This window comes from Gobius niger (genome assembly GCF_951799975.1).
Source record: "Gobius niger genome assembly, chromosome: 4".
Lineage (NCBI taxonomy): Eukaryota > Metazoa > Chordata > Actinopteri > Gobiiformes > Gobiidae > Gobius > Gobius niger.
The window spans coordinates 10,247,764-10,269,922 of NC_136855.1; the positions used below are offsets into that span (position 1 = coordinate 10,247,764).

The 22,159-nt window shown below is 41.7% G+C and overlaps 1 protein-coding gene across 1 annotated transcript in view; it reads right to left on the reverse strand.

The window, feature by feature from the left end:
- Positions 1–22,159, reverse strand: part of efl1 (elongation factor like GTPase 1) — a 139,667-nt gene that overhangs the window by 12,320 nt on the left and 105,188 nt on the right. The window contains exons 18-21 of the mRNA XM_079555021.1: positions 12,268–12,397; positions 12,061–12,187; positions 10,880–11,084; positions 8,925–9,400 (exon numbers count right to left, since the gene is read on the reverse strand). Coding sequence (XP_079411147.1) covers positions 8,925–9,400; positions 10,880–11,084; positions 12,061–12,187; positions 12,268–12,397 — 938 coding nt within the window. The remainder of the gene's footprint in view (positions 1–8,924; positions 9,401–10,879; positions 11,085–12,060; positions 12,188–12,267; positions 12,398–22,159) is intronic.

The following is a 22,159-nucleotide window of genomic DNA, read 5'->3' on the forward strand; positions in this document are numbered from 1 at the left end:
AACTGGCCTCGACGAAAACGCAACGGAAACAGTTACTGTGGAAGGAAAAAGTGAGTACACCCTTTGGAATTTCTTACATTTCTGCCTAAATTGGTCATAAAATGTGGTCTGATCACAAGAATGAGTAAACACTGCGTCTGCTTAAACTCATACCACCCAAAAAATTCGATTTTATCAGATTTCTAGTGGCCGTAACATTCAAACATTCACATGACAGCGTGGAATAAGTGAGTACACCCTTGACTCAATAGCTGGTTAACCCTCCTTTGGCTGGAATAACTTCATCCAAATGTTTCCTATAGTTGCAGATTAGACGTGCACAACGATCAGGATGAGTCTTGGACCACTGCTCTTTACAAAACTGTTGCAGTTCAGTGAGATTCCTGGGATGTCTGGTGTGAATCTCAATCGGGCTTAGGTCAGGACTTTGACTGGGCCATTCCAGAACACGGCAATGTTTCTCAACAAGAGACCATTTTTAAAATATGGTATTTTTCAGTGTCTAAATGTCTGCATGAATTTGTCTAATTAGCTTTTGGAGGATCCTCAATCAAGGGGGTGTACTCACTTATTCGTCCCTGTCCAGACACTGTTTACTCATTCTTGAGATTTTGATAAAGATCAGACAATATTTTATGACCAATTTAGGCAGAAATCCGAGAAAGGGTGTACACACTTTTTCCTCCCACTGAACTCGTCTTTGTACCAGCGTCCTTTCCGTTTATATCTAAAAGATCGAACAGGAAGAGCCGTTCAGAAGCACCAAGCGACAGACAATTGGGCTGGTTTTGTCGCCTGGATTGGCAGTGCCCGGTGGTGGCCCCCCCACATCGTCCCCAAATTGCGCTTTAATTTTTTAACCCTAAGAGGTCCATCTACAACATTGCTGACTTTTGGACATAACTTTGGAACGGAAAGTGATAGAGAGTTGCGGCCTTTTGTGTTGGAAAGTAAAGATTTCAAGTTTTCAAACTGGTCCTCCCCGGTCCTTCAACATTTCGGGGGAGCTGTGAACACTGCAGTTGAAATCTGCAAAGTTCCATCAGAAGTGGCGGCTCCTCTTATAAAACTGTAGTGCGCTCAATTGCACATGTGCCAATTGTGAAAAAAAAAAAAAAAGAATAGATCGATTGATAAAAATATTGACCAAATTCATTATAAATAAAACTAGGTTTATACAAAAATGTGTCTAAAAGGAGTGGTATAGCAAAAAAATCTATGAAAAATAAGGAATGCCATTTGGTTGAAGGCATTTCAGAAAAGGCTTTGTCCCTGTATGCACGCGCTAGAAAAACACAAACAAGTATAAATGCTGCCAGTAGAACATGATAACAGTATTTTTAATAAAGGTCTGAACTGTGCACATTTGCTCCAGGTCTTAGCTTTCAAATGAGGCATTACTCTGGCCTATAGGCTGTGCGCTTTTAGATTTGGGTAAAGCTAAACAGGAGAAAATGCACTTGGTTAAGGCAGGGGTTAAGGGGTTAAGATTGCACTCAAAGCCCAATCTTCCCAAGGACAGGTGCAGTGGTCCTCGACTGGGCCTAAAAGGAATTCAGCTATATCTATGGAGACTAAATCTGTATTTGTTTGTTCTCCTTTTCTTCTTTCTGGCGGATTTTGTTCCTGCGGGCTTTATAGGATAAGACAGTTCCGAGTGGAAGGTGATGAAGAGCGGGGAGTGACATACAGTCCATTCTTCTTTTAGAGTTAAAAAATAAGTAAAAATAACCATAAATAGCATGTTCTTGTTTTGGGACCTTTGCTAGAGAATTTTTTCTCAAATTGTAGCTCAGTGAATTTTCGTTCATGAGTCCATGGTATAAGTTAACTGTAAGACACATTATCTAACCTACCCTGGCAGCTGCCAATGGCTTCATGTAGAGAACAGCAGACACTTAACAGAGAACAGACTCCAGACTGATTGAACACTGTCGATTACTGTTGGCTTTGATTGACATAAATAAAAATAAAAAATCCATCTTCCCCTTTGACTTGTGTGCTTTTATCGTAAAGAAGGTAAAGCTAAATGGTAGACTATAAAAGTAATGGCCTTCACGTTGCTCTAGAGAGCCGCAGGTGTTTGAGAGAGGGCTGCCCACTGTGCAATGATTGATGCCGTTTTATTGGAACACCTGAACCATTTGCCTTTAAATCAGAGCCTAAATTACATAGAAGATATTGTACATTACGACAAGTGTCTGGAGAACAGCACGGCTTACACTTGGAGTGGGAGAAAATGTGGGAAAAATACTGAGCAATCATCAATATCATTTTTAGAGTGAAAAAGCCTGCACTTTCACTTCAGTGTACTTGCAGCACTATAGTGCAGTGATAAGAGCTCATGCCTCACACTAAGAGTGTCCCAGGTTCAATTCCCAGAGTGGGTAGGGCCTTTCTCAGTTTGGATGTTTCCTCTTGCGCCCGTGTAGGTTTACCCCATGTCCGATTTCACTTTCCAAATGACAAATTAAATGTTTAAAAGTAAAGGCATAAATATTATAACAGATTTGCACAGACAGAATCATCTATAAGAGTATAAATGATAAATATTGAAACATCCAGTTATCCCCCAGACACACAAGACTCTCCTCTGATAAATCCATCTACTGTCAGTGACAAATGCTGATCTAACGGTGATGTCAGCCCAGTGTCAGGAAACCATTGAAACGCGGTGATGTCATCCTCAGTCAGGTCACATGATCTGTCACCTGACTCCGGCTCGGCTCGTGGAGAAGCGGTGTTTGTTGGCCTCAAAGTGCTATTGATCTTCTCTGATGTCAGCGCTTTGGACGCGGATAAGCTTCCTCTCTTTTTTATCAAATAAGACGCTGCTTTAGAGGAATATCACTGTCATCGTTTATCACCAGCGAAGGATTGTTGCAACGTGAAATTATAGAGTTATAGTAACAATTTCCTCATAACTGACACCGGGAATAAAAGAAAATCTCTGAGACTGATGAATTGTCAAACCTATAATAATGATAACTGAAAGTGTTTGCTTTGAAAGAATGCTTCTGGACAACTGCAATTATTTCTAAGTTGGAACTTTTTATGGCTACATTAATGAAAAGAAGTTGGAACCAAATCTGTATGGTCTAGAGTGTTACTGACATGGGAAGAAAGAAACCCATCAATAGACCACAGGTAATACAATGAAGCATGTATTTCAGTGCTGTCGATTGAAATGAATACATTGATCTAATGAATCACAGTTTGATTAATCATGATTAATCACTGTAATTATTGTAGTGAGCAAGTGCTTTATTTGTCATTGAACACCTGAACACAAAATAGTGTTCAGGTGTTAGTCCTGAGCCGCTGCGACTGTGGGCCAACCTGACCAGCGTGTTTCAGGGAACCCGTAGCACCTGGAGGAAACCTGGCTGGCTGCCTCCAGTGCTCCTCTGATCCTCTGAAACGGTGCACCGTCTCCGGGGTTTGTCCCTGTTTCAGAGCGTGGTGTCCTGCACTGGTCAGCTCCACCTCCTACTTCCTCTTCCTCCTGTGCCGCTATCTCCGCTCCACAACAGTCTTTCCCCATCTCCTGGGAAAAGCTTAGCAGTTAATCTGTTTTATTCGCCAGGGAACGTCCATTAGCCAGAACACTAGTAGGGACAGAAGGCATGTGCGGCCCAGCTGCGAGTCTTGCCCGGATACCTCGTACTTTGTCCCTTCCTTGTTTCCTGTAGATCTTGGTGCCTCTTCAGTGTCTCAGAAGAAGAAATGTGTAGGTCTCAAACGTCTTTATCTCATAAGCTAGCTGTTTGTTGACTTTCTTCAGGAGAATGATGGACTCTTTGCGGTAAAAAAAATCTGCCGAACCCCACAAAAAAAAACAGCATCCAGTTTTAAACAATGCAGAAAAATAATAGTGACGTTTCTTTTCTCTGTAGACATAAAGCATTTGCTCATATTTAATGAATAAACTATAAACTGTTTCATCAGTGAGAAGCCCAATTGCTTACCATTTGTAGAGTCCAATCCAAGCCTAAGCGCTGTGTTTCATATTAAATCCATGTATACAAATGCCTCAGGTAACCCCTACCTCGAGGATCCACTCAGTATTATTACAAAGTGACCAACTAAAGAGATATTATTCAGGGTTTCAAAGTGTGTTTGAAAAGCTAAAATACTCTCACATTCAAACCTTTTACAGGAAAACATCAGTAAAAGAAAGTTTTGATTAAAAGTTGGAGACACAGGCGATACAGCTCACGATCAGGAAATTGTTCTCCGAGTGCCGCACTGTATTTCAGGGTCAAATGCAGCAAACACATTTCCCTATGTTGACAAGAAAGTCTATCCACTCAATCATTTCAGATTTCTTTCAATGACAAACAAGCAGAAATCGACTCCTGCCACATGCAACACAAAGCGTTCCCGAAGCAGATGAGCTGATGCATGAGCTCAGAGACGATGTAAATGTTGAAGTAAGTGTTGCGATGAGTGAAGCACTTCAGATTGAAGTCATTTCCTTACCTGTCCAATTAACAGCTTTGACTTGAGCTCATATCCAGGCTATAGGGAAATGTTTCCACCTCAGCTCTGCCCAGCGCCCCTCCCTATAATAATGTATAGTGCACACTTTATAATGATTACGTCATTTTGTAAGAGTCCAAATGGCCACTTTCTCACAGTACAGGGATCCTACGCACATAAAAAGGTAAACAAAACAATCCATTGGCGTAGAGATTTTTAAACATCTTCATAAGGACGAGCAGAAGCTGGTTATAGCACCCTCTGATGGCACTTTGAATAACTACATTCTATAGCATTTGATGTACTTGGGGTATTTTCTGGACACAAACATTATTTTAAGTCATAACCCAAAAAATGTTGAGGCCAGGGGGTACAAACGTAGTTCCAAAGCCTCCCCCATAATTCTATGAGCCGCGTTGTTAAATTGCTAATAACATCAAGGCTATTTATTTAAAAAAGTAAGGTCAGCTTGTTATGTAAGTCTATTATCGCAATGGTCCGGCAGATGATTACATATAGCCCCGCGCTGCGTGATTAATGGGCCATAAAAATAGCCTGAAACCTTCACCATTGAGCTCATTATTACAGAGCCCTATACATGGACTGTAAAGGAGGGAGGGGCAGTCAGAGAGCAGCATGCATCTGCGCTCACTGCCAGGGAAAAACGGAAAGGTGGATGAGCAAATCACTATGAATCACTTTGTTAGAGACATTTTGAAAGGAGGAAAAAACATTCTTGAGTAAAAGTGATATGCTGCACACTTTTGCTGAAGTGAACTTATTAGAGTAGAAATGCTTAGTGCAATGAGCATACCAAAGACTTGCTTTATTCGTAGATTTTTTTTTTTTTTCTTATCCATCCTTAAAGGGGCTAGATGCAAGTTAGCCATTTTATACTCACTACTGTCACCTCAGGTCATAGGTGTAACTGCAGCGTCTATATCAAGCTCGTGCATGACGGCACTTCGGACCTGAATTTTTGAGTGACAGTGCAGGATCACAGAGGCAGTTGTGTTGAACAGGTCTGGGCTCATTCTACACCTTAGGACATTGTTGGGAAAGGAAAACACTTAATTTTAACATTTTTAAACTCCGTATAGTCCCTTTAACTAGTAGGCCAGAAACAACTTACCGCGCAACAGATAAAATAAAGGACAATAGCGTTGTGAGACTTGATTAATACATGAGCTGTGAGCCTAATTACAGGAGGGTGAACACTATCACAGCGCTATGAACACAGTGCATCCATCTGTCAGTCTGTATAGTGTTCGGCGCATGTTTCCACATTATTTATAGATTTGTTATATGCTGCTTTCAGAGCGAGGCGGGGTGTAAACAAGACAGCGTCAGAGAGGGCTTTTTCTGACGGCGACACTTTTACTAAACTCAATGGCGGCGGAGAGACTGAACAAGATGCCAAAACCGACAGCTCCTGTGAGATAACATTTTTGGGATTCAGCCAAACAAAGGCATTGCGGAGAGCCCGGTGACATTAATGACAATGTTTGTCCAATATGTATGAAAAGCCTGAAGCCCAATCGCTTTAGCCAACAATCACAATACAAGCGGGAGAGTCCCTTAGGGGGAACATTACTCTGAATAAACATGTTAACGTTCAGCACTGTTCAGTGCTTAGAAATATGCTGCTGCGCTTCTCTCCAACAGCCTCTCGAGAAGGAGAGGTTATTTTGAATAAAATAAAAAAACATAGACGAGATATGCTCTAGTTCTGCATTAATGTAATTCAGTTAAGCTACAGTATACTTTAATGATCCCCGTTGGGAAATTCATTCTCTGCATTTGACCCATTTTCAGCTGGTAGGCATGATGTGGAGCCAGGTTAATGGTCATAATCATCTGGCTGGAGGATTAACCTATTGTATATGTTTTAGTTGTCCGCAGGCATGGGAAAAACGCCAAACAGAAAGGCCCCGTCCAGCACTAGTGTTAACCGCTGCGCCACTGTGACACCATTATGTTCAAATCTAATCAGGTTTAAAGTATGACAGAACTGAGTTTTCCTTTACCTAGCATGATTGCACCAGCTTTATAAAACATTCTACAGAAGAATATTGTATATCGTCCTTAAATATATTTTGTGGCAGGCCTATCAACAAGTGCCCCAGGGTACATTGTCTGGAGCAGTGGACGGCTAAAGTGCAGCGCCTGGGAGCCTCCAAATCCTGATCCAGGATCTTGTTCCTAGCGAGAGGATTAGTCCACTGTGCATGTGTTGGGACAATTGGGGAAACCGGAGTGCCTGGAGGATAGCCATCCACGGGAAGAGAGATTTGGCTACTTGCAAATTCCTCCATTGCGAAAAGTATTACTATATGGTGTAATAAAAATGCAGAACACTTCCTTGCAGCAACAACTCATATAGAAACCAACATCATATGGAATGACGGAAAATGTATTAGCTGCCAACAGTTCAGTGAGTTCAGTAAGGTAATTCAGAGCCGGAGACTGGCTAAATAAATTGCGTGCTGTAGTGGTCACCTGCTGTGGATGTTTAATTTATAAAACAAAAACAAAGAGGCTTCTGATGTTATGGCCTGTCTCACACTGGGCACGGCTCAGGTCTCATTAAACTGTCAGAAATGGCGTTATGTAATTTTCATTAGAACAACAGCGTGTGGTCCCGCTTTAATCTCTGCTCTGTGGTTAGCGTTCATAAGCACCTGACAACTGAATTTATGAGCTTTTTTTGTGTAACCCTATACGACCACTCAGGTACTTTTGGGGGGGAGGCTGACCAAGCACCTTTGCATAACATCAAGAGCAAAGATCACTGCCATTAGAGCATTGTTGGCAAACCACGGAATGTAACACACTGAATAAAGTTGTAGCGCTGTATTGTCTGTCTGTCATCATGTCTAAAACATCAACTAGTCACACAAAAGTCTGGGATTTGTATTTACATATTCTAACCCCCCCCCCCTGCAGAAATGACTTTAAATTGAAAAGCCATTGTAGTGCCTGTCATTTATTGCTCAGTTATGCGCCCATTTATATGTAAATAGATCCATGTGTTCCAAGTTACTGTCACTGCATTTATGCTTAAACACGTTGATATTGTCCAGCATGCATTTTCCAAAGTTACCACCAGAGGGCGCTGGAAAATGTACCCAAACGGGAGAGGAAGAGCTGGGATCAAAACAATGTGGCGCTACCCGCAATGTTTTTACACCACATTTAGTCAAGAAAATGAGATAACCCAGTGGTGGTTTTGTTTGCAAATGATTCAAATCACTTTTTAGGAGTTCAGCTATTAGTTCTGCTTCACCTGTTGAGCTGTAGCGGTTAGCTCATGCACTGCTACGTTACAACGTCGCACGGACAGAATCACGCAGGAGTCGGACAGAAAGCTACGTATGCATTTCAAACAGAGAGCAGAAATGAGCCTTTAGTTGGTAAAAGGACACGAAGTGTTGCACTGACCCTCTTAAATCGGAGCTTATTATTTGCATTTGTTCAATTTTAACATAATGTTTAAGAAACAGTGGGTGAACGGGAGAATATTTTGACGTTTGTGTCGTAGCCTACGTTTTTGAAGCTGCTCCATGCGCTGTGCTCGTAGCCTCGTACCTCCTGCACTGCACCTCTATCTCTCCTCTCTCGGTCCTTCGTGAGAATATCCAAACCCATGTGCTCGTCTCGTCATTTTAAAACTGTTTAGTTTCCATACAAAAAGCAAAGCAAGACCATGCGGTGTTAAACACTGAAGCTGCTTTCAGAGAGAGAGCCCCGCGTGTCAAATAGAGCAGCGCTGCGTCTTTACTTTAATATAACGGCTAACGCATCATGTCTTCTGGCTTCTGGCGGGCTACTTAAACTAGCATGCATGCTAGCTATATTTGTGATTTCATTTACAGTGCAATCCCTGTCAGTATGAGTATGTCAACAAAAAAAAGTGAGTCTCTAGCCCATTCCTGTGCGGAGTTTTATAAAGAAATAATCAGAATGCTCACTCCAGCCACTAGGGGGCAGCTTCAATAAAGAAACACGTGTCCAGCGGAGGGCACTGATATAATCAGAGATCAGGATATAAACAACACATTATTGCCCTGGTAAATGGACAGACTGCCCCAGGGGCGTCTGTGGCTACAATGGTAGCTTACGACCACCGAGTGTGGAGTAAATGGATAATGACTACAGTGAAACAGAAACTTGTGACACAGGCTTGTAAGGTGCAATACAAGTGAAAGACATTTTTTATGAGCTTGCAGTCCTATCAGGCTCATTACTCATTCATTTATTGAAAAATAGTATATTTCCAATCAAAGCATATTTTACAGGAGCTTTTGTTTATGGACCCGGCAATACACTCCCAATATCTTTTGGCCCCAGGGAAATTTTGTTGGAAACCCCTGCCCTAGTACACACCAAAATACATACAGTAGATTGAGACCTCGGACAAAAATATCTGCAAGTCCACTCACCCAGCACCTCCGCGGTGGCCATGATCTCGCAGGTGTACATCGCTGCCATCAGTCTCTGGGGCTGGGCCTGGAAGGCGTGTCGGCAGGCCTCTTTGGTGGCTGCTATGAGCTGGCCCGACACCGGCCCGTAGCAATCCGCCTCCGTCCTCCGCTTCGCCTGTCCCACCGCTCTGTTCTCCCCTTCGGCCTCACCGTCCCCTGGAGCGTCCTGGGACACAGAGTCTTCTTCCACCGAGTCCTGGTGGGGCACACTGGTGGAGGTTTGGAGGTCCCAGCGCTCCACGGAGAAGCACACGCCCATCAGAGGCTCTTCGCACAAGGGGCCGGAGAGAGTGGCGAGCTGGAAGCCGCTGACGATGCTGTTGTCCAAGTCCCGGAGCGCGGTTTGCGGTTTGTCTGCGGAGCGGTTCAGGCACTGCCACACAGACGGGCGCTGGTAGGACTCCACACTGTTCAGGAGGATGTTCGGACCGTACCTGAGCCGGACAAAACCAGGTCATTTGGACAGATGGATTAGACACATTTGAGAAAATACTGAAATTACATACACACAACCGCAGAGAGATTGGATATTCTGTTGTCGGCAGCTTTTATGATTTACTCATTGCAGCTATTAAAATTGCAATAAATTTGGCACCTCCAAAAAAACACAATATTTATTTGTCAGGTGTTAATTCATGAACTTAAACAGACCATTTATGCAAACCTCAGCTCAAACAAAACAAATGCTTCCTCCAGTTTCATTTAATGCAGAAATATCTTCCATCATCTCGTCCAAAACTTGGTGCCGTTTCTGCCAAAGAAATGGCCGTAAACCTCATGACTATAAAGTCCCATGACGATTATTGAGTATGACCGAAGTAGAGAATGCGATTTCGATTACATTTCAATTACTTGCCCAGCCCCAGCTCCTGTTGTGGCCACAGCTGCCCTGGGCTAGACTGACTGAAGAAAGGTAGCCAATCTGTGCCATCATCGGGTCAGGGGTTGCAATATAATTTCTGGGGTCAACGCATCATATGGGAGGGGCATCTCCTCCGTAGTTCGAACAATCATGACTAATAAGGTTGAGAAGCTGCTTTATGAGGCGACGGAAGAGACTTAAACTTCACATTTTTGTTCTAGGACAAAACATATTCAAACATGTTCTTTCAGTGTAAAAAAAATTAAATGCAGAAAATTCACAGACATTAAAAAATCACAATCTGATGACACAATAAATCTTCCATAAAGGCTCTTTCAATATAACCGATGTTCCTGGAAAAGTAAATCTCCCATTCGGATAACTATGCAATGCTCATAGTAATCATAATTGGATTTCTAATAGATTGTTGGAATCTACTTCAGCATCACATGGAACCAATGACAACAGGACGGCTCTATCAAGGGCCATTACAATGACCAGAACATGGACATCGAGGAGGATCCAGGTAGAATTAAAATTTCTTATAATATTATTGTGCATTTTTCATTACGTTGACCACTTGTATGTATCCACTTAATTTCATTATACTAAAGCTTTATTGAGAACAGTACAGTGATTCAAGGATAGGTTTTGTATTATTGTATAACTATATCTTTACTCTAAATGCAATAAGTTACTCCTATCAAACATGGATTGATATCTGGATTTGTATATCTGAGTAATGTGGATGTGGAGCAGTACTGTGAACAGTGTTGACCTTTTATTTGCATCATCTTATGAACAAATGCATCTAAAGAGGAAAAGGTCATGCTAATCCTGGATAGAAAAACAGACAGTTTCAGCACTCACAACAAACAAAACCAAAATCTATACTTGTCACCCCTGTAGCTGCATAATACATGGTCAAACCCTCAGTATCACAATACGCAAAATCCCTTTGCAAAACGTCACAGTATTTTACTATGCTGCTGAAAAAGGTGTTTTCCCCGTATAGATACAGATAATCAGAATAAACAGGGTGAGGTCTGACCTGCGCGGCCCAAATGCCCAGATCCGCTCCACTGCGTTCCTCCAGCGATGGCCCGGCAGCAGAGTCTCCAGTCGGTCCTTTAACGCCGCGATGTCCTCCAGCGTCCGGGGGCTCACCTCCAGAGCGCGTCCCTCCCTCAGAGACATGTTCACCTGCTCCAGGGTCCGGATCAGCTCCGCACTGCTCTCCAACAAACTCATCACCTCTGAAGGGCGAGGTGCAGCACACAGGGAATAATGGCATCAGCTATTTTAGGATTTTTAAAAAAAGAGGGGGTATAGTGCTTTTTGCTGTCATTTGGTAATGACATCATATTTTACACTTTGGTTCAGAAAAATGCAAAGTCGATCCAAATCAACTGAAACAAAGGATCCAGTGAATCTAGTGAAACTATGGTGAGTGTTTCCTAGACGAATGTTCTTGAGTCTTCATCTGGTACTCTGCAATTGAAGTCTAGGATGGATAACTCCTGTATGACTTAGTTTACACAGATATAGCGAAAATTGAGAGGTGAGGAAAGCTCAGGAGGAGCCTTTTGGGAGATGCCGCCCAAGATTTAAAGATTACTCAAAGATGCGCGAGTGGATCAGCTCCAGATATGCCTTTGATGAGAAAACATTGTAACATGGTAATTTTGCATAACAGCCCCCTTTGACGCCATGACAACCTTCTAATCATTAAGTAGACGTAATGCAGAATTGTGGTTTATAAACCTGCTTTTGGGCACCTAAAAAGTGATATTTGTAATATATATTTTGTAACAAACTTTCTTTCTGTGTCTGAAACCTCCACTGCCAGGTTTTTTTGTGTTTGAAAGTTTGCTCGACGCGCCTTCCGCAGGCAGGAGGGCGAATTAAACATGCTAAAAATAGTATATAAGCTCCCATTTTTACCCCAAATGGCATGCTATCAAATTGATGGCGCCAAGATAAACACAAATGGAGTCCGGTTTGTGGGTTTGGTAAATAATAATAAAAAATAATAATCCGGGAAGTAAAACTCAGATAGCTGCTGCAGTAGAAGAAGAAAACAACCAAAACCAAAACTGCATGAATGACGTGTAATACTACTCCTGTTATGCATTACAGTATGTGTAATCATTGCATGTATTTTCTGAGGAACTTTATCTCAGAGTGTAATTGCAAATGAAAGTTACGTCTTTAATGGGGCCTTGTTCTCACCCTGTGGCAGAGCGATGGCCCGGATGCTGACAGTGGCCAGTCTGTTCGGGGTGGTGAGAGTGACCAGACCACCGGAGTCCACATGGAGAGTATCTGAGGAGCGGCCCTGCGAGGAGTCTTCCTTCACCTACAAATACACATCCAGTTTCATGTCCCGCAGCAATGACAACATTATTTTTAGGTGAGTAACTCTATTTATAACATTACCTGGTGAATAATAGCTACTTTCTGCTGCTTGCCCAGGTCCTCGTTGACCATGTCCACTTTGGGAGGTCTCACCACGGTCTCCCTGAACGGTATGATGGGCTTCGAGGCGCTGATTTCAATTTTGGCAAACCTGGAAAACGAAAACACAGCAATGTAAACAACGGCAGGAATGTAAAACAGTTAACACCAAGAAAACCTCCAAGTTATGACAGAATAATATTGAAAGAGTCAGATGTGGTTGTTTAGCTCTCAACCTTCTCTACCCAGCTACTTCAGGCCTAATGGGCCAAAATAAGCAATAAACAAGAAGACTTGGTTCAGTATTATTTGAACTAGTTGAATATGACAATAATGGTGACTGTATGGGTAATCCACAGTGCGACATAATGCTACTTTTGTAAAGGGGTTATAATAATCTCTTTTGAGGTAACAGAAACCTCTCACAAAATCATCATTCCTTATCATGTCCACTCCTTTTTTTTTTACAATCGAAATCCCGAAGATAGAGCATGTAAGAGATTTTAGAAATATTTCACAAACGTCATCTATCTGTGTCTCCAGATTTACAAAGTAATGGTGCAGAATGAGAACCACACTGAGGGTTTGCCAGATCCTATGGCTAAAACCATCTTAGAAAGAAGCGAAGCGTCCTCAATCTACACTATTAGGTCAATGATACAATATTTTACTATGTGTATGTGTCTATACAATAAATTGAAAATCAACAATACAAAGCAAAGATCACACATCCTCAAACACTAAGGTGACTAATATGAATATAACCTACAGCAGGTTTATAGCTTTAATCCCAACAAAAACTCCAGGCCAAAGAAAACACACAGCTTGTCTTTGCCACTGATTCATGTACACACATCGTGCCGGCTCTAAATATTCCCCGCCGCTTCGTAAACAACTAGAGAAGGTCTGGATGTGATCTCTGTGTGATAGTGTAAATTTATCATGAACAATAGCAGAGAGTGGGAGGACGAAGGGGAGGCAGCCAAGCCCAGACTGGCAACGCAGCGGTTCACTATGTGCCTGAATTATTCACATTATTACAGTTAGGTAAGTGTGAGGGAAAAAGAGCTTTAAGACGGAGAGAGGAGGGAGCGGAAACCAGGGTAGAGAGAGAGAGAAACTGAGAGAGACTATGTTAGCCACGCAATGCGAGTGGCTCGCAGGGCACTGGAAGCATGCCAAACACTACAAAGCCAAACTAATGTAAATCAGGTTTGTGCGCTACACTAACTCACTCCACATTGTCTGCGCTGCTGCTCACTGTGGCCGGATCATCCTCGGTTCTTTTCAGGATTTATGCAGGTTACATAAATAAACCTCTACGGCAGCCGTACAAATTGGGATTCATTGTGACTAATCAATTCTTGAGGCAATGATAAACAAACTTGGTAATCAAATAATTGTTATCTTGAATATGGGTTCATCACATATACCGCGTCTGAAAAGATATTTCTAAAGCATTTTTTCAAAACTGATGGCATGCATTATTTTTAAGTCTAGAACAGGCATGGGCAAACTAAGGCCCGCGGGCCTTATGCGGCCCTGAGCCCTTCAGTCCAGCCCTCAAAAGATGACTATGTCTGATATGCATTGCCTAATAAGGGAGGAAAAATACCAATGTTTTCATTTACAGTCTATTTGAGAATTGTAATCGCTTGAAACAAGGAAAATCTCAAGGAAAGTTAAAAAACCCAATGTGGCCCTCGCATCAAAAACCTTGCCCATATCTAGTCTAGAACCAGAATGTGTTTAAAGAAGTCTTATTTGTTAAATAACCATTTTAAACATTTTTTAAATATATTTGTAACTTCCCCGCATAAAAAATGTCAGGTGGCTCAACATACTTTTTTTTAAATTAATTAAATAGTTTAGAGTCTCTGTAGTAAGCAACACATTTTTTGGTTGTGTTTTTGTATGTACAGTAATTTAAGATGATTGCATTCTAATGGTCAAATATCTCATGCAAATGATTAAATTCAAGACAACTCCTTTTCTCATCATAGTTATTCACCATTAGTTCACTTAAACCTATGTTTTATTTGTTTAAATTCATCTTTTATCTGGTTGCATCACCTGACAATATCAGTTGCGCCGCCTGACAAATTGAGTAAAGACAAGAAATAAACCAGGTAATTGCATTTTTAACAACTTCAAATATAAAACAATACATTTGTCAACAGTAAAAAAAAAAAGAAAACATGAGCCACAGAACATTTTCCTATTGTTTTCTTTTATTACATTAATTTTGTCGTCTTGCTTCAACAACCCACAGACTCCAACACATGTCATGCGCTGAGAGAAAAGCTTTTGTGAAATTGACACAAGAAATGCAGTGTTTGGATGAAAAAAACTATTTTGACTCCAAGTGCGCTCTATCAAGAAGTCCTCGAGTCGCATCACTTTAGTTTCATCCAACATGTTTTAGTAAAAAGTCTCATATCGATGTGCCTGTCGCAGTTGAATGATCGATTACCACAAAAACCCTGTTTGCTCGATTAACCAGTAACGAAAAGAAATCATTGGTTTTATGGACTCAATGAAAAAGCAGCTGGAGACACTTTTATTTGAACGAACTTTGAATAGATATTTTAAGGCATTTTTATTTTTTAGATAAAGCAGCATAGAGTGAAATGACATTGTCGAAGCCAGCAGTGTTTCCAGATATGTGGCAGCAGCCTGTTATAATGTCAATTGTGTTGTTTCAGCGTGTGTTAAGTGCTTTGAAATTTTCTTTTTTTCCCCCATTACTCATAGACTGATATTGTTTTTTCCCCTGAATGCCAAGTATAAAGTTAACTCACAGCAATCTCAATAATGTCAGCAGCATTACAAAATAAATCATTTGTAAAAGATTTCACATCTGCATAATTCAGTCTAACCCAGCAGCACAGCACCTGTCCATGGAGACCTGTCATCTAAGGGCTTTGTTGAAATGCCAATCACTATTCAAATCTCACTAATCGGAGCAAACTATGTGGCATTAAGACCAGAGCGCCAAGACAAAGCTCCTCAACAGTCGGACAGAGGTCATTAAACACCATTGTTCTGGAGTTACACAACACAGGGCTCAGTCTTCCTGCTTCAGCGCAGGCCTGAGTGAGCAGCCGTCTGCCCGTCTTCATCTGCAGCTCGAGGCGTGGCCCATATGCCCCGTCTCGGCCTGGCGTCCCGCTAACCCAGGGGTCAGTGGGTCATTCCTAAAAAGGCTTAACTACTCATGCTTAGGAGCGTACAAAGGTCAACTAAGGCAGCGTGATATGTTGCAGGATGCCGGTTAATGGCGAGAGAATATCTAAACAGCGAGAAACAGTAAACCAATTGTGATTTTATCTGTCAAAGTCGTAACTGGGTAAAGTAACAGTTTTCTTAATCGTAATTTGGCCTTATTCACAGACACTTTTTGGTGAATCATTCGTCAAGGGTCACCGCAGTGAGCCAGTGGCATAGTCATTTTCCAGCTTTTTTACAACATAACTTCCAATCACTAACCACTACATTACTGATAACACTGACATGTCTAGGCCAAGGATACAAGAAACCTACTGAGAATCAGTAGTGCTTCTGGGGCGGTTTGAACTGGCAACCCAATGGTGAAATGGCAAACCTAAATGGAGCCGCTGTCAACTATACAGTAGTATGCATAAGTATGGGCCCACCTTTAACTTCTCCACATTTTGCCATACTATGGACGACAAAGCTGGGTTCGATTATAAAAAGATTTCCAAAGCTTTGAACATCTCTAAAAGTACAGTTAAATACACCATCCAGGAATGGAAAGAGTATGGTCCAATGCAAACCTACCAAGACCCGGCCGTCCACCTCGACTTACTGACCAAACAAGGACAGCACTGACCACAGCCGTGACCAAGAAGCCTATGATGACCCTGGATGAACTGCAGAGAGCTACAGCTCAGGTGGGGGAAACTGTCCACAAAACAACTATTAGTCGTACACTACACAAATCTGGCCCTTAAAGCTCCTACTGAGAATTCACTCTAAAGTCATGTGACTCGTACTTATTGTCCATTCTCTATTCCACATGAGTCAAGGTCAAGGCCCTTTGAGGAGCATGAATTCCTGAGTTTGTAAAAAATAAAAAAGCCCATTCCTGTGCGGAGTAATGGATTTTTAACGAAATAACCAGTGGGCACTGACATATTAAGAGATCAGGGTATTTCTGTCCCGTTAATTCCTGATGTGTTAGTCGTGGTGTCTGGTCCAAATACATAAATAGCTCAAGATTTTTGTGTGGGGCGACAGTGGCGCAGTTGGTAGGGTGGGTCGTCTGATGATTTACAGGTTTGAATCCCAGCTCCTTGGGCAAGAGCAAAGAATTAACTTGAGGAAACTTCTGCGGTCATCACGATTGGTGCTATAACTATTAAAACATAAAACTATTGACCAAAATTATGAACCAAACGACACATGTCACAACATCTAAATCCACACTTGTTGCCGACTATTTTCTCAGTGCTTTCCTTCTCATTTGGAGCGGCCGTGAGTTAACCCTGCTCTACTCTCTTGACAGCACAGGCACAAAGGCAGAGAGATGGAGTCTTCTCACCTAATCCAGTTATAATATGGGACAGAACGCAGGCAATGCAGACGGTCTGACAAGTCATCTATCTCTCACGGAAATCAATTAGCTCGATACAAGCCGCAGCCCCTGGATGAGCTCAGTGGAGAGGCCTTTGTCTGAGGACGGGAGAAATACGCGGCGCAGGTGACAAATAAGAGGTGCTTGAGACAGTGTAAGCAGCACGCCCACGCCACAATTCAACTTCAATGACAAACGCCGTCAATGGAAGAGGCTCAGAGTTTAAACAAATGTAGATTCAATGTCTTCTTGTTACAGTTACTCAAGAAGATGTTTTAAAGTGGACGTATCGTGTATAACATTCTTCAGCGCACCTCAGCATTGATATTTTACGTTTCAGAATTTAAAATGATGTGTAAGTATAAGAGAGCAAAGACTGGGACACAGGGGCCAGGACAATTTGTCAATATTGAGTACTTTCAATCCAATTTCTGCAGTGAAAGTAAACTATCTTTTGCATGTTGGAAGAGTACGACACTGACGCCAGGAGTCCAGTGAAATATCTCCCAAAACCTCTTTACACTAACAACTATAGATTTTTTTTTTTTAAATAATCCTTTTTTTGGGTCAATATAGAGCACTTTGAATCGATTTCCTCATACTTTCTGCAGTAACAGCGCCTCCGTCCTTTAATTCAGTCTTTAATGATAGGATTTATGGCTGTTTAATGAGAGCTAAACCTTTGGGATCCATTCATTTAAAAAAGGTGCTCGAAAGACTTCTATTCTCTACAAACACATTCATTTAGAGGTTAGGAATTTTCATCAAAATTACAAATGTTTACAGTGGGATTCAACTTTGAACCTTTGAAATGAGGAAAAGAGGCTAAAACCAGAGCCGGTGCTGGCCCTTCTGGGGCCCTAAGCAAACATCCACTCAGGGGCCCTACAGTTCGCATCCCAAGGCTATTTGACGAAGAGTGAATCCATTTACGGTCAAAAACAGTTCCACTGTGGGTGCAGTAGTGCAGGGCCGAACTGGAACATAATGAGCTCAATTTGGGCTGAGACTGGGATTTAAGACGACACTAGTCTATTTTCCCACTTTTTAAAATGGTAAATTGTCTCATTCTCTCAGAGCCGTGGGAAGATAATTTAGTTAGGGGGTGCTGAGGGACAAAATTCACCCCAAAAAACGCTTTTTCTGTGCATATTTCCTATTCATTAATATTGCCTGCAGTTCCCAAACTATCCACCAGGTGGTGCTGCAGCCCCCTCAGCACCCTGGGTTCCCACGGTCTTGTTCTCTCACCTCTGGTCCCTGAACCACAGTTTGAGAACCGCTGATTTAAAACTAACTGAAACCTGCTCCTGATGGTTGTTTCTGACCACTGAGAAATTCAGTAATTCATGTTAGACCATGCACATTCTCAGAACTAGAGTTACTGAAAGTAACTGCGCTCATGAGAACCAAGTGGATTCAACTCCCCTTTAAGACAAATACAAGTTTTTTCTCTCTCGTCTATGCACCAAACTATTGTACTCATACTCCGCAAGAGACAACAAGAAGATAGTTTAAATGAGTGTGTGTCCGATGCAGCCCAGAGTCCACACAGAGAAAACATGAGGCGAGCAGTGCCCGGGAGACGGGACACATGCAGCATGAGGCGAGAAGAGCACCGGGAGACACACAGTCGAGAAGGGGCACGAGCCGAGAAGCACTCGCGCCTTGAGGGTGATGGGGGGAAGGCAGAAGGTCTTTCCTGCTCATCCACTTCAGCAGACTGCTCCATGTTGGTGCTATATGGCAAAGTAGCCATGGAGTGAGTGAGTGCTGTCAAAGAGCCTGTCACCGTAACAACGCGTTCATTCATCAGCGACAACGCCGTCATTTGATTGAGATGTATGGGGCCCTTGCGGCTGTGGGGCCCTGCGCAACTTCCGTAGTCTGCGTATAGAAACGTAAAGCTGTCTTGTGTGTGTGAAAAAGCCTCCCAAAAAACATTCAGTTGTGGTTTCTGCTCAGTTACATTTGTGCAAGATTGCATCAAAGAAAAAAGACCTGTCTCTACACATAAATAATGTCCCATTCAAACTATTCACATCAACGAGCTGATTCACATCACCGCTCTTGACACATTGCCCGCAGGGACTGGTTGAAGGATGGGCCAAAAGCAGAGTACAAGAGGTCGTTCAATAACTGGCCCTATCAGTAAAGAGTTATGCACATTTTATACATTTGAATCTTAACTTTGGATTTGTACCTGCAGGATAACTAATTAGGCAGCGCTATAAAAGTCTAAAATCTAATTCTGTCCTTATTGGTAAACTGATCCTGTGGAAGGAATATAGTTTTCTATCATATTTATAGCACAGGGGGAAGTTTTTTAATAAGCGGCTGAGCTGAAATGACAGAGCCCTAATAGACAAAGTAAATAATCAATCTGGTGTCTTAATATAATTCCTCCCCTTCCTGTTTGGTGCATGTGAAGCCGCTTTGGCACAGAGATCAACGGCGGCAGAGCGCGAGCAGACAGCGGCAGTTAACGAGATCACGCTCGGGCCGCTGTGATGTCACCATGACCTCATTCTGGGTCAGGGAGGCGGCGGGACGAGCACCTGCCCGGCCAATCACGGATCATGACACAAATGGACCAATCAAAAACGCGTGGCCTCGGCCCGGTCGCGAGAGGCTGTCCTGCTTTGGCCGTCTGGGGCGAAGCAGCAGCAGCAGCAGCGAGAGCAGCAGCGAGAGCAGCAGCGGTCGGACACGTGCGGCCTTGTTTGTGTCGACTCTAAATATGGACCAGGAGGACACGCTTCGGAAGTGCTACAGACACACAGGCGGAAAAATATTTACTCAAGCAGGGGAGATGTTACTTTACAATTATTTACTTAAGTGGAATGAAGAAGTCACCCACTTTCTTGAATAAAAGTAGAAAAGGAGAAGGTGTTTGGGTGCAAAAGTCTGTTGCGTTGTAGTAGTGACATAATCTGATAGCAAAATAAATTAAATAAAAGACAAGAAAATGAGAATATTTCTTACGACACAAATAATAAAATAATAAAATAAAATAAATCATTTTGAAGATAATGATACAATCTAGGGCTGTGCAATTAATCAAAATTTGACTTTTCCCTTCACATTTCATGTGCCATGGTTCATGCTTTTGCCTGACATAAAAACAAACATGTATGATGATGTCATCAGGCCGCGCCGCTCAGTTTACTTGTGCAGGTGTGAGGGCTGGCCAGCAGGGGGCAGGTGTGAAACACAGACCTCTCCTTAATCGAGGAATACTTTAAATCATTTGTACTTTTATGACTGTTCAGAAAACAGAAATTTATTTAGCAAAGTTTTTTTTCTTAATAAATATATAAATAAAATAAAGACTTTTTTTTAAAGGCAACAAATAATCGTTTGAATAATCGTGATTTCAATTATGACAAAAATAATCATGATTATTATTTTTTCAATAATCGAGCAGCCCTAATACAATCTTTTTCTATTATTTCTTTCCTATGTGCAGAGCTTTTGTCATCAAAGAGAAACCAACTGTTTATTGATTGACTGACCTGGAATACCAAAACGATAATTTTTCCGATACATATGCTAGAATATTTGTCGTCGAGAAAAATCTACAACATCGGGTTCATCTCCAATGTCAAGAAATGTGTGAAAAACGGGGAATAATAAAAAAAAAAAAAAAAAAGGGGGCATGAATAGAGAAATAATTTGGAGAAAAGTGTAGAACAAATTGTAGAAAAATTGGGCAATTTTTTTTAAATTTTCAAATGGGAAAAAAGCCTTTAATCCTGGACCAAAAGCATCAAAACTTGGACCTAAACATTTTTTTTTTTCGGTACATGCTTTCAATACTGTCATTTTTTTGATACTAGTAGAATCTAAACTTTGCGATACTGTCTGGTATGGTTTAATAGCACCCAGCCGTACCACGGATGTACAATTTCATCATGAAGTTAATAACATCGGCTAAATGCTGCTACCTAACTGTGCAAACAGATAATGGCTGGTTAAGACTGAATGACAAAGATACAGGATTTTAATTCATGACATTTGTCAATTGTCCCACAAATTTAAATCCAAAAAATTTCCAGACTTTGTTGAGTAACCTACTGCTTTATCTTACTGTAATATTTGCTTGGATTTAACCACAATGTCCCGGACCCTTTCCTAAATAACAGACCGAACAACAACAATAGAAAAAAGGTGCTACTTCACATAATGCGTCCTATAAAGTGCAATCAGAACAGCCCTGCAATTTCCATTTTAGAGGTCACAGACGGAGCTCTCTTCTCGAATTAAATTTCTGAACACACATTATTTCAATGGGCGTAATTCAAAATGTCACATTTACATAGACTGTTGAAAGGATGTAGCTTCATAATTGGGTCTATAATCAGAAAAGCCCGTCATTATGGTTTCGGAGGTCACTTTAACACTGTAGCTCTGACTGGCGAGGCTTCTTTTGTGAATTCGTCCAAAAATGTGACAATGGGGAGCGTTTAAAAAGGCACATTCTGGCTGACGTCACCGCTTCAGGGCGCTCGGTACAGTAACAGTGTTGCCTTGAGTTGCATCATGCAATTGTTCCAGGTTTTGCCAAATGAGCCGTGCTAATGCCTTTTCGGATATTCATTACACTAAACCTTGTTTAAATAAAGACTTAAGAGCCAAAAAGTAGTTTTGATCACATGTAATGTTACAGAAATAGGGCTGCACGATTCAAGAAAAATCTCTATTTGTGATATTTCTGATGAGTAATGCAATGAGCTTTTATTGCTTTTTGGTGCTTTTTTATCCTGTTTTCACCATGTTTTTGTCAATTTTTTATTGTTGCTTTTCTGGCACGGTTTTGTTGCTTCTTTGTGGCTTTTTCCTCACTTTTTAATCGTGTTTGTCGCTTGTTTATTGTGGTCTTGTGGCTTTTTTTTTGTGGCTTTATATTTTCATCCTCGGTTTCATCGCATTTTTGACACTTTTTGGGAAACTGGAGAAAATGTGCTCAGTTCAGGTGCGGGTTGAGAGTTTAAACAGCAGATTTGCAGGTTTATGCATAAAAAGACAGCAAGGAGAAAAACTATTCTGTCATCCCTCTAGATAAAATCACTTTAACTTTGATTATCACGGCACAACATTTCTGTGACGTCACAACATTAAGTCTGTCTGGTCACACATTTTGTGGCACTGGCTTTGGCTTTGATTACAGAACGCATTCATTGCAATGTCACAAGATCCAGTGTTGCATTAATCTTTCACCAGGATCTTATATTGATGATGGGAGAGTGTGACCCCAGCGCAAAGCCTTCTCCAGCA